This window comes from Malurus melanocephalus, unplaced genomic scaffold (assembly GCF_030028575.1).
Source record: "Malurus melanocephalus ecotype Western Australia unplaced genomic scaffold, MMel_1.1 scaffold_259, whole genome shotgun sequence".
In the NCBI taxonomy this organism is placed as follows: domain Eukaryota; kingdom Metazoa; phylum Chordata; class Aves; order Passeriformes; family Maluridae; genus Malurus; species Malurus melanocephalus.
Genome location: NW_026623491.1, coordinates 110755 through 124418, shown reverse-complemented (window position 1 = coordinate 124418; position 13664 = coordinate 110755). Strand labels below are relative to the sequence as shown.

The 13664-nt window shown below is 39.7% G+C and overlaps 1 protein-coding gene across 1 annotated transcript in view; it reads right to left on the bottom strand.

Moving 5' to 3' along the window:
* PRMT8 (protein arginine methyltransferase 8) overlaps positions 1–13664 on the bottom strand; it is a 56794-nt gene that overhangs the window by 20587 nt on the left and 22543 nt on the right. Inside the window, exons 2-3 of the mRNA XM_057375827.1 lie at positions 5010–5195; positions 2375–2530 (exon numbers count right to left, since the gene is read on the bottom strand). Of these exons, the coding sequence (XP_057231810.1) occupies positions 2375–2530; positions 5010–5195 (342 nt within the window). The remainder of the gene's footprint in view (positions 1–2374; positions 2531–5009; positions 5196–13664) is intronic.

The following is a 13664-nucleotide window of genomic DNA, read 5'->3' as shown; positions in this document are numbered from 1 at the left end:
CTTTTCACAGCAGCTYCCCAGTCAGATGAATATCACTGCATGACACATTGTCACCCTCCCACAAGAGTTAGGGCTCAGACCACCCGAGGAAAGAAGAGAAAATGAGGGGCTGSTTCTGTTCAGGTTGTGGAAGAGATTCCCCCCTCAATCCCATAGCTACCTGAAAGAATCCCAAAAGGGCCTAGAGCGAAAGCAAAGTCAAACTCTTTTCTGAAATGCACAGGGACAAGACAAAAGTCAGTAATCATGAGCTGTGGCAAGGGAAATTCCTGCTGATTGTAGGCCTGGAATAGGTGCTGAGAGAGGATTTAGAGACTCTGTCCTTGGAGATTTTCCAAATTGGACTGGACATGTCCTTGGGCAGCTTGATACAGCTTTAAGTTAATGATTCTATGATTTACATCTCTTGAAGACCCAGAGGATATTCTAGCAGTTGGCTTAGGCAGTGGCAAGCAGTTAAGTTCCAATAGTGCATAAGAAAGGATAAGAAGAACTAGACAGAGCAGAGGATGAATTTGAACCCAAAGAGAGAAAGAGTGAGTAAGAGGAGAGTGATTTCTGTAGTCAAAACCCCAACACTCTGCATTTGTCAACAGTTCCCACATCTATTTGAAAAATGCTGTTTGAAAAATCACATCTCGCTGTGGAGAAGAAACTGGAACATTGCAGATCTATGTAATAACTCATGGTAAATGTTTGCTTTTAAAATGGAACACTCACAATTTCCATTGGYACTCTTTGCCAATATGACCATAAAGTCTGAATTTGACTGTAAGATTGCCACTGCTAGATCTCTGAAATAGCTGCTTGTCCAACACAAATCCCCTYTGCAGCTTGCTGTGTACTGGGTTCACGGTGAGACAGCTCATCTGACAAGAAGGTTGAAATTCTTCGGCTGTAGCAGAAAAGTTTCACACCTAAGGGAGTTCCTCTGGGAGCTGAGCTCCATGGATAGCACACCCACCAGCTTCAGAGACAAACAGTCCATGGGTGAGCTGGCACTGGTGTGTCACTGAGTTTATAAAGGCCTGAGGTAAAGCCTGAAATGTAAAGATGTCCAAAGGGGGAAAAGAACCCCAACCACAAAACCTCCCACAACAACAAACATGTGGAAAAGTATTTACTTTTCCTTGGTGAATTTTTTGCCAGTGAGCTGGCTCACTGTAGAATCAGATAAGCACCAGTGCCAGCACAAGGGAGGGAGGMAGACCATATGGCCAGGGATCTGCGAGATAGGAAGGTGGGAGCACAGCATCATAATTTTGTATATGCTTATCCTTGTAGAGCACTGCAACTTCTTTGCATGAGACCTGCATTCCTGCATCACAGAAAGCTGTGGGTTTATCCTCCCTGAGGCTTTGAGGTGATAAATTCTATTAATAAATAATGCTTGATTTACAAGAAAATACATTCTAGCTGCCAGTCTCAGGCTTAAAYGCTGAAACTTTTTCCAGCAGCTTTTGATTTCAGCTATCTATAGTTTCATGYTCCAGATCAATATTCAGATGAGATATTCAGAAGTAACAACTGGATTTTGAAAATATAAACTTGAGAATTGAAATGGCATTTCATGTATCATTACCAGTAATAAAGTCACACAGTTTGGGTACTTAGTGACATCTGTGTCTTCAAATTCACAGATGTACCCAATTAAGTTTTAGTAAACAATTTTGTTGAAGTGAAATACACTGGGAAATAGGATCTATTTCCCCTCTTCTGCGTTGCATTGTATCTTCAGGGCAAACGGAAGTCCAAAGCAAAAAGAAATTGCATTTGTCATTTCAGATCAGTACAAATAAGTTTGAATATACTTAGTAAGCAAATCTGTGCTCTCTGTAATGACTTCTCTGCAGAGAACAGCACATTCATGCTCCTAAAGTTCAATGTATTTAAGGTAATAATTTCCTTCTGCCTCTGAAAAGTGTTATTGTTGGCACAGAAAACATGCACATGCTTTCTTGCACAATTTGCTGAGTTGTAATATGCAGGGAAAAGTGTATTAAAGAAATTTGTTTCCAAGACTACAAAATTGCAGATCTTGAAAATTTAAAAAAGCAAGATAGTTCCCTTAACCCCTTGGAGTAGGAGTGAGTCTCTTTAACACATTTTCTTTCACCCAGGAAGCAATGAGGATATGTACCAGRTCACCAAAGGTTCTACACATGAAAAGACATTACATCTCATTTTGGAAAAGGCATACTAGTGCAAGTATAGACTTAGACAGAGCTCCACTGAAGTCACTATAAATCAAGCCCTAGATGAGCTTGGAGAGAAGAATTCCAAACCAAGACAATTAAGAAAAGGTAAATAATGAAGCCAAATTCTCAGGCAAAATGCACAAACAAATTTAAAATGTGAGAGAAAGTCTTCTTACCCCATATACCTTCTTGGCTCCTGCCTTTGCAGCAAACATGGAGAGGATTCCCGTGCCACTTCCAACATCCAGGACAATCTTATCTTTAAAAACATGTTTATTGTGATACATTGAGTTTCTATAGGTTAACGTGCGCACTTCATCTTTTAACATTTCCTGTGATGAAAATAAAAGCATTATGTCACTATTTGAAGTGCTCGTATGCATTCCACGCTGCTGCTGAATGCACTCCCTTGCAATCATTTAAGCATTATTAATTCACAACATGAAGGGTTTCTCAAGTACTTTGGGGTGCACACGTCAAAGCAACTGTAAAATGCCAGCTATTTAAAGCTAAATTATGAAGGAGCAGCATGATGTCCCCTGTACCATTTTTCTCCTGCTATTACTTCACTGTTACAATCGACAACCGGAATGCAATCTAACCACAGCACTGCTTTGGGAATAGACAGAAGCCATACAGAAATCCAAGCTTTCCTTTCCTCCTAAATCATGAATAACCCAGAGCCTCAGCAGAGGGATCTTCTGAGGTTCCTCTTTGAACATGAAAGAAATTATTCCATAAACCATTATAAGACAGCAGGCTTGACAGCCTTGCCCAATGTGAGGTGGAAATTCATAGCTGACCTTAGAAATCCTGTATTGCAAGGTCCTCCCTCGCTGCTCTTCTGTCCACTCATTTATCAGACCGGTTTCCAGAAGATATTATTGAATAACCTAGACCCCTGCCTCGCTAGTTTGTCACTGTTGGGTGCTGATTTTTGATGCACTGAGAGCAGCAGTACATGCATTAATTCTATTCTTTGCTTTCAGTTGTATGTACATCAGTCAAACTGTATCAATAAAGAAGACCCAGCTCAAGCTCAATGTGCTATTTTTAAGAGGAATGTAGACCATCCAACACACATTTTAACTTTCTGAAAATGCTTGTGTTATGTCTGGGAGGCTGAATCTTTGCTTACACTATGCCTAAGTTCATAGTTTAAGCAAGCAGACATGAGTTTTTCAGTTTTGGGATGAAAAGGATCAGGTCACYGCCCAGCAGAGTGAGGCAGTCGTGAATGAGATTGTTACACACATCAGCTCTTCACTCACCTGTCCTGGCAGGACACTGGGTGTACTCACTAACTGCAGATGAATAAAAGGCTACTTTAATCATCATAAAGCATGGTTTGGTATCAAGCAAAGAGCAGTCCATCACTGCTGGAAAGGTGTCAGTACACCCTCATGGAAACTGTTTCCAAACATATTAAGGACAAGGAGTCTTCAGCACGATTTGAAGATGGCAAATCACCTGGCATCTTTCTGCGGTGAAATAATGAGTGAAGAGGAGTGGATGTTTTTTATCCTGTTTTTAGTAAGATTTGCAACACTGTTTCCCCTAACATCCTCTTTGAAAAATGGATGAAGTATGGACTACATAAATGGTCAGTGCAGTGGACTGAAAACTGACTGAACTGCTACTCTCAAAATGTTGTGATGTGCAGCACAAAGTCCATCGGGAAGCCAGTCACCAGTCATGCTTCCCCTGGAGTCAATACTGATGCCTTTTGGCCTTTTGGTTTTTTTTCAGGTGGATTCCACCTCTTCCTAGCAGACTTTAGTCCTAAAAGAGCACTCCTCTAACACGTCCTTTACTTGCTGATCTTTACCAGTGCACACCTCCTGCAAGCAAGGAGGAAACCTCCAACTTCCCATCCTCAGCAGGAGCTCCCTGCACTCCCTGAGACCTACATGCCTGTGTCCTTCCATCAGGAGGCAGATTTGATTTAAGATCTCTGATGCATCTTCAAAATTTCTCTTAGGTCTCCTTCCCACGTAATTATTTCTCTGTCTTCTTCCATTCTTGGACTGAATTTCTGAATGCTACACAGGCAAGATGTTATTGGCAGATAGAAATCTTCCTTTTATGAGTGCACCCCACAAACAATTACTAGAGTAATGGAAATACTGCTGTTACGGTCTTTGTTAAGGGGTGCACTGGGTCATTTCACATTTGCGTTTTTGCATCYTGCTCTTAAAGATCTCATCCTCTCCCATCATGAAAATATCAGCAGGGCAAGATATCAGTGACTYCCTTATCAATTTTTGATAGTAAATGGTCCATCAAGTATTTCATATTCTTTATAGAAGTGTATTTAATGCAGGTGATTTGGCTTAATGTTCCCCTCACTGCAGCCTGTGCATTCAAGTAACAGGCCAGGAGTCAGGAAACTGCTTGGGCTTCTCATGTCAGCTGTGTAGCTGTTCTGCCAATGTCTGTGCTAAAACGTGCAAAGGAACAAAATCCCTAAATCAGGGAGTGTCCATGGCTGTGGCTGGGCTGGTTTGCAGCCCTTGTAAATGCACTGCACTGATGCACTCATGAAGTTCACCACTGCACAGAAATCCACAATAAGCACTGCAGAGAGCTCGTATGAAAGGATCTAAGTGGGACAGAGGTTTTGAGTACAGGTCTCTAGAGAAGAGGATGATATCTTTGGCACTTAACCAGATTATACAATTGTCTGAGGAAAGGCAGAGGAATATAATCATGAGCAAGTGGGATACAGATAAGTAAGTAATAAATAATAAAAAGAAATAATTATTATATTGTTAGTTATTTAACAATTGCTAAAATAAAAATAAAYATTACCTCATGAATTCCAAAGTGAGCATAGGAATCAAAGTAATAATCTCTGGATGTCATCTCTTCTGGATTGATGAGCTTTGCCATCTTGCCTCGGCCCGGGCAGCTTGGTTGTAACGGAGCATGTATGACAGACTGAACCGGCTTTGGAACAACAGTTGGCTGTGGAGGCTGGGATGGGATGGTGCAAACCTAGGAGAACATGGAATATTGTTAAGAGGCATCACTAAATGAAAACATTTCTATGTCTAGCATAGGGATATTATTGTAACTATCCAATAGATAACAGTTTCAAAGACACCTGGTGTAGCAAAAGTGAAATTCAGACGGACTTCTGTTCCTGTATTTTAACTTACTTGATRTCTTGGAAAATTTTCTTAATGGATTTTTCCTTAATGTTTCTCTGCAGATGCCTAAATTAGTGCAGAAGAATGGCAAATTATTGGTGTTGGCTGAAGCAGGTTACTGCAAACATCGACACAAGGGAGTAAAGGGCTACACTTCCTCCCTTAGTGTCCTATTCTGTCAAACAGCTTTGTGAGAGGCAGGTTGTGATAGTTACTTTGCAAAGAAGTGCTCAAAGGATTCCAGACAGTGCTGCCAACAAGGACAGGATTCACAATCAATCCTTAATTAGCAGGTAAGGCAGTATAGATGAGCTAGGCCTGAGAGGGCTCACAATATCTGGAAGTCTCTGACACTATCTGAAAGTCTCTCAGCATGTCCAGGGAGCACTGGAGGGAGCAATGTGGCACATGTGGTCTCTTAATGTAGTTTCCTGATGTAGGGAGACACAGGAGTCATGTGTTACCAACACACCATGGCCCCCAGCACTAAATTTTCTGTTGCGTATTGCATCTTTAATACCAACATTCTGATAGACACAGAATGTTCATACCCTCTTGGCTCAGATTTGATGACTGTAGGATGCAAGACAGAAGACAGAATGTTTTTCAAATGCCAGGTCTGGCCCATGTGTGTATCCACATCTTTAGWCCTTAATGACAACCAAAATGCCAAACACTGAGAAAGACTGAGCAATTTGCCACAGCTTCACCTGTGCACTAAATCACCTGAAAATCATGGGTCATCAACTTAGKATGTTAAAGTCAATTCCACTTAAAGTACATCATATCCTCTTCTACCTATTTTCTTTTTATTTTTTTTAATTCAGTAGTTTCCTGGTGAGGACCAGAGTTTCCTGAGCCTCTCCTCACTACTTTCATAAAGTTACTGCAATATTCTGTATCTTGGTACTGTGAGATATCAATCCCTCGCACTATCTCTGAATAGCATCGATTAGCCTAGTTCAGTTTGCTTCAATTAAAAAAAAAAAAAAAAGAAAAAAGAAAAAAAGAAAAAAGCCCCCACATTTTCTACCCTTGTTCATTTGAAGATTTATATGTGTCATCTTTTGATGGTTTCTCTGGTCCATCTGTTAAAATATAAATACTAGTGGTTTATGTTCCTGTTACACTTTTCATCCCCAAAGATACAGAAGCACTTGTTTTATAAATCTTTTCTATTTCTTACATTTTTTTATTCTATGACCTGACTCTATTCACCTCACCTAGTTTACCTCCTACACAGAATACACTTGCTCCCARCTGGTGTTTGTTTTTCTGCCTGGTCTCGTTTCAGAAATGTCCATCTGCAGTAATTTCGCTTAAGACAATTCTTCACTGCAAGCAGTAACACCCTGAAAATTCTGTCAAAATGTTGCTCTTAATATTCAACTCCTTCAAATATAATCCTGTTACTTTTAATTACATACTTGAGGTTGTATCTTAATTTTTTTCTCCATTGGCATGCACTCTATSTAATTTTTACAGCTGCCTTTCTCAGAAGTCCTGTCTGAATTTGTCTGCTGTATTACAAAGACTTAAACTGTAGGTGTTTCAATTTTTTTAATACAATATGAATGCTGTGCAAATTGTATTAAAATAATCTTACACTTCTCTCCTAAAACTTACCTTCTGCATCATTTTACAAGCAAAATGCATAAGTTGCATAGAAATTAAAAAATAAAGCAGTCACTGAATTCTATTCCTGTTTTAGGTGAGAAGGTCTCCTTGCACAAGACAGTGCATCGCAGGCAATTGCTCAAAAGTTATGTACTGGAGAGAAATTATGTCAGTTTTTGTAAATGAAACCACAGGGTTCTAGCATTTCTGTTGCTGTCAATCAAAAATTTAAATGGSGTCTGCTGCACAAGAGAGAGCATTTTCTACAGGAAAAGAGGCTGGTCCTGAAGGTGAGTCTCCTTTTGGATCTCAGGCAGTATCAATTCTGCTCCTGGCTGCATGAAAAGGTCTAGACAGGGGTATGAGAACAACGCTTATTCTGACTAACAATACAAAATGAAATTAAACCCATCAACTTAGTCTAGGAAAGTTTTCTGAATTATTTTCTTTCCTGTTCTGCAGTTGAATTCTGCAGCGGCTAAGGGGTGGCAAGACAACTTTTGTTAAGCACTGAGGCAGTATTGCACTTTCAATTCGCAGAACTTTTCAGGTTTATCCAAAGTACCCGAAGACTTACTGCTCTCAACTGTGCMTCTACATCTCTGCCAGGAAGAAACATCCCACCCAGCAGAAGAAGAAGCCTATCAGGTCTGCTCCTCAGCTGCCTCAGTTTGTAGCCAAGCAGCCTGTGGTGATGTTGATGGTGGTTGTGTGACAGCATCAGGCTCTGAATGCCAATAGGTCACGCACTGTCCTGTGGTGTGGGTACCACAGTCTCACGCAGCAGGGGCAACAGAAAACTGAGAAGGGGTGGTGATCTTCTCAGCCAGCAGCACACTGTCATAGGGACCTTAAATCAGCTTCCACATTTCAGTTTTAGGCATACTAAAACAAAGCAGACCTTCCGAATTAAAATGGTGGAATTTTTGCAGTRTCTGTAATACCTACTGCTGAAATTTCTGTGTCTAGCGGTGTAATTCTGAAATTCAAGATAAGGTCACAATTATAAGATTGATTTTGTGACTGGGGCTCAGGAAATCCCTCTGTCACAGACTTGCCATAGAGTCTACCAACAACCCAGGCTGAGGGTTTCTTATGCCCTATAACAACAAATGTCTGGGGAAAAGATAAACACGTGGACAACTACAGAATAAAGAAKTGCAATGAAAGCTATTATTTGTACCAGAAACAATAAAGTCTTCAGGAGTACAGCTCTGAGATTGTAAACTAGAAGCAATCATGCTTTTARGGATATGGTATAACTGCTTTAGGAGAAAATATGCTTTTAAGACAAAAGCTATCAAGGGAAGACAASTTCCTGTATTCTTTCCAGAACTGAAAAGAATCCTTGATGTGATTTACAAGCCTAGCAGATATATATAGCCTACATGAGGAACAACTCATCTTTTGAATAACACCTGAAAAGGCAAAGCATCTGGCCTGGGGGCAAACCTCACATCAATGTAAAGAATCTAAAAAACCTTTCTCTGCAGAACCCATGTATGGATTCTGGCCAGCTGCACACAATCCCAGAACACTGGCTTGCTGCTAATGCAGATCAAGTCTAAAAGAATGGAAGCAGCTGCTTCAGAATTCATTCTTCACTGTGCAAAACACGCAGCCCTCTATTTCTCCAGCWCCCATTTGTCACTGAAGGTAGAGGTGGAGCGTCTGAAGGATCTGAGAAGTGGTATTTTTCTATCACTGCTTTGGGACTGAAGTCCTACTGTTCTGTACCATTCCAACATTTAAATAAAATTAAATTAGAGAAATATTTTCCTACTTTTAAAAATGAAAACAAGTTTATTCCCTCTTTCTTTGTGGACAAGGTTGATACATTGAGGGTGATCAAATGTAAGAGCACAGGACTGGTTTCTTTAAAAGCTTTGAATTTTTACAAAAGACAAGATTTGTAAGCCTCTTTCTTTCTCAAAATCTCATAACTCAACAAATTGACGTAGGTTTCTAAAACATATAGACACCTCAGTGACTTCTCAGTGTCACTTCAAGGTATACAGAATTGCCTATGTGCATCAATGGATACTGTTGAAGTTCTTTGAAAACTGGACCTAATCCAACATAGACTGACAAGGTTATCTGGGCATACAGCACCCAAAATACTAAAGAGAGCTGGGTATTMAAAAATCATGGGCTATTTTTGAAAATTTGAGCCTTTTAGATATATCCATCTGCCTACAGAGAGACAAGATGGTGAAATATGCACAATTCATTTTTTAGGAGGTTTGTGACAAAAGCTGTGGTGTGTAGAGTAAAAATAAACTCAAATTTCAATTCTCCTTTCTYGATATTACTATGGAGACACCGGGCTGGAGGTTAAAATTCCAGTCCTTGCAAAACTGTTGTTCAAACTGCAGTGTTTTATTCTTGACAAATTCTCAGTTATTTATGGCGTTTTTATGACATTGAAGAAGTTAACTGTACCTTCTGCCAGGAAATGCTTAACTTTTCCTTAAGAAACTAATTAAGAATGGAATTGCGGTTTAAAATTATTCAATTCCAGCATTGTCTTCCTTTTAAACAAAAGCTTTTATCATATCTAAATGTCAATTTGATTTATTTTTCGAGCCAGATAGCATTCTAGCATTATAGCTACTAGAACAGAATATGCCTAACACCATTTTCATTGGTCTGAATTTAATAATCAAGACCTCTAGTGTGCAAGAGATCATTAACTGATATGCAATCACCACAGCAATTCCAACAATACAGCTTCTTCCTGATGCAGCCATAAAAGCATAGCCAAATATAAAAGTTATTTGATATCCTCCTGCCAAAATGTAGACCTCCACAAAAACGTTTTGACAGTCATTACACAGGTTAAAACCTCCCTTGACTCCTTTATCTTGCACTGTTTTGAAGTCTTTGTCCAAGGCTTATCTTAAGTGATCTTTGGATAGAGCAGAGAATCTAATCCTTTATCAGAGAAGTTTTAACCTGATTTTCTGAGGAAATGAAGCTTCTGCAGTATCTTGCCTGTGCCTCCCATTAATAACTTCTGAGCCTGTCTAAGCCAGTCCAATTGGATAGAAGAGTGGAAATGCCAAACACATCCATATTCCTGTACATTTCTTGAAAACCAGAAATTAGGTAGGATAACTGATGTGATGATCCACTAAAATTAAGGCAGCTAGATTTCAGTTGTCACACTTTCTACCACACGTTTTTAAGCCACATGGCTTGTGTTAAATGTGTAATGTGTAACCTCCAGACTGACCATACTGGCTGATCAGTAATGAAGGTGTGGGAAGAAGACCAGGCATTGCTCAGAACTAATCTGGGAGCTGAGGGCATAAAGAGCTCATACTTGCAGGAAAYAAGACTTTGTTAGCTCCTCTAAACATGGGAAAACCTTCTCATGCTGGGGATGGGAAGTTCACAAGGAATGCAAAATGGTAGGAAATCGAAGAGTTCAAACATTCAGCTGCAGAGAGATGTGTTTGRGAACAAGGATATTACACATGCCTGTATTAGGTATGTGCTTTCAGGAACTAGAACCTTTGAAGACCAGTAAAGAATGTTTGMATAGAGGAAGCTTTATGTTGTCTCAAAATCAGGATGAAATTGCCAATTCCATAGCAGCCATGAATCTACTTTCTGCTTGATGAAAGTCAGGCTCAGTCTGTTTTAAGTTGCATGTAACTGTGAGTTTAATGCAAATGCAAATCTCTCTAAACTCTAAAACTGAATCTAGTCAGACAGACTCTAAGAAAATTGGAGAGAAAAGTGATTCTTAAAATTGCTTGCTTGGAGGCTACCCATAGCTCAGCCACTTTAAAGCRGAGCTCTGCTCTGAACTTTCGACACAGACTGTTTGAAATGCCAGATCAACCTGCCACAGACAAACCTGTCCATTTGTTATCAGCAGGAAATTCACTGTCCTTTATACAGACAAGCATAGCTTAGAGTGTATTACAACTTCTACATCACATCCCTAATGGTGATAATAAAAATATTGTGAAAACACTGACGCTTGTTCTGAATTTAGAATAAAACCTCCGTCTGGAATAACTGAGACTGAGCAGTCATAGAAGGGACTAGATTATACCTTAGATGTACAAATCCTCAAAAAGTCAAAGTAAAAGATGCAAGCTGGTCTTCGGTATGATAAAGGTGACATACTCAGGCTGCAGCAAAAATAACATAAAGCAGCAAAATGGAATGTAAAGATCACAACGGTTTGCAAAGTTGTTACTTATTATGAAGAAACGATAAAGAAATTTAGATATGTAAATGGAAGTTAGGTGCTGTGATTCCTTTATGGATCTGACCCAGGGTASTATGTACTGTCAAGATTTTTAATGGGGACTGTTGAGTAAAAGACAGAGTTTTCTTAGTGACAGGTCACAAAAGAAGCAATAAAATTTCCAGTCTCCAGTATTCCTGGCTATACAGGAATAATACTTCTCCCTAATAGAGGTTAAGCACTGAAACAATGCTTACAGGGTCTGTGGGGTCTCCAGCTGGATAGACTGCAAAACTCACTGAGACTATCCCTTAGCAGCCTTTAAAGCTGTCTTTTATCTGAGCAGGGTGCTGAACTAGGTGACCTGCAGAGGTCCTTTCCATACATATTATACTATAATATTAAGACATAGATGGTTTTAACTGCAGGATGCCAGATATAGGTGACAGGATTTATAAACCTGAACTTAGTGCAAATTATGGGGTAGATTATAAATTTGGATTAATAGGTCTGTACACACAATTAGAACAGAACCTGCTTTCATGAGATTAAAGAATGCACACTTTAAGTAGATGAGGACATGTCACTCAGGAATAAAAAGCTTCTAAAAGTACATGTAATGGAACAGGACTGAGCTTATAGGAAGCAAGTTGACAGAATGTAAGGACAGGAGTGGTATCAAGTATCTGTATTATTTATAAATGTGTGAGCAGTTCTAGACTGTTCTGTGTGCCAGTGCAATTTATTAAATGCTCCTCATCCAATCTGCTCTCATGATTGCTTAGTTCATGGTGCCGTTGGGGAAAAAATAGCGACAAGTTACAGATGTTGGTATTTAATTGAACTTGTGTTCCTTTCCATAAAGATGGAGATTTTGCAATGCATGTGGAGTAGAAGGTCCCATGCAGGGCATGAAAAGTCCTAGTTCAGCACAGAACAAAAGGAAAATATAAGAGAAATGTATTAGTATTAACTGAAATTTATTTTTTGCAAAGTACCTTATGGAAGGACAGCAAAGCAGTATTTCAAAAGTGTTGAGAGGCGCTTCTCTTTAGGAGAAGGTTTGATTTTGATTATCTTTGGCATTTGATAGATCTAATGCCTACTATTATTTTAGATTTAGTACCACAGACATAATTGCAACACCTTCTTGATTTGCCAGCTCCCTGTTACAAAGAACAGCTGGAGAAATGCCTTGTGTTTTCACCTGCACTCTGTGGTGTTGAGCAGATGGTCTGTCATTAGGCTCTGCTGCCCATCTATTTGTTTGGAGCCCCTTGAGCCTCATTAGGAGAGAGGTAACTTGCACAGTGAGGAGGTTCTCAAGTGCTTGCTGAAGTCTCAGATCTGCTTCTATCACAGCCAGAGTTTCACAGCTTCAGCTCAGCAGGGGATCGTGTTTTAGAAGCCTTGTCCTCGGGTGGATAATACCAAAAGTGAATGACAGTTGGCAGATGGCTGAATTCATTCTTCTTTTCATGGGGTAGAGACTGATCTACCTGCCATCAATAATGTGGAAACGGATCTCCATGTATAACCATGCTGTTCCCTCCACGTACGCAACATATGGATTTGTTGTAGTTTAGTGGTCTCTGCCACGTAAGTCAAGAATCTGAAAGCTGAAGAATTAAATAAAGGAGAGTTTTAGATAAATAAAGAAAGCTGTGATCATCTGTGGCTGGGCGCTCTGTGGTTTTTTTCGGGAATGGAAGAGGTGGATATATTCAAGCATACTGGTTATTTTGACATAAGGTTGATACCTACAAGTCAATCTGGCAGGCTGAGAAATACAGGCTAGGCCATCAGGGCTAGGTGTTTCTGAGAGACATTCCAAACTTCTCAGCTTTTTCCTGACTCAGTACCATATATCAGGACTCCTGGGAAAAGCGTGCTTTCCAACAGAGTTCTTCTGAATATAGTTCCTTGCTAAGATGTATGAGCTTTGTGGTTGGTTTATGTTACACCAYCTTTCTCCTGTTGCAGAATCCAGTCTGAAAAGTTGCCTCTGGTGTGTGGAGCAAACAGCAGCACACAAAGGCAGTGTCTCTTTTCAGGCTGAAATGCCTGGTCTTACACAGATTTACTGCTATGTCTGACRTGGTAAAACTGCAAGTCCCTGCTTTCCACTGGAGCATCCTGACCCTTTTAATGGATTCATGAAAGGCAAATAAAACTGAAAGATGAAAAAAAMCCCACCTTCTTACATTCCTGTAATTTTAAGCCTCTCCTTTTCTGACTAAAGAAGATGAGAGTTTAATTTCATTTTATTTCATTCTTTATTCACTTGGTAGAAGCTGACTTGGTAGTGAAAAACAAGAAGGTGCCTTAATGCATGGTCCCCAGCCTAKCAATGCTGATTGTGTGAAACTCTGATATTGCCACGGGAATTTAAAATTTAGAACTGAGATCAACTGTGAGAGTTAAGYTGGCTGTTGACAACCATTTGTTACATAATTGGTACTACTTCTATCAAAACTTGAAGCATACCTAATA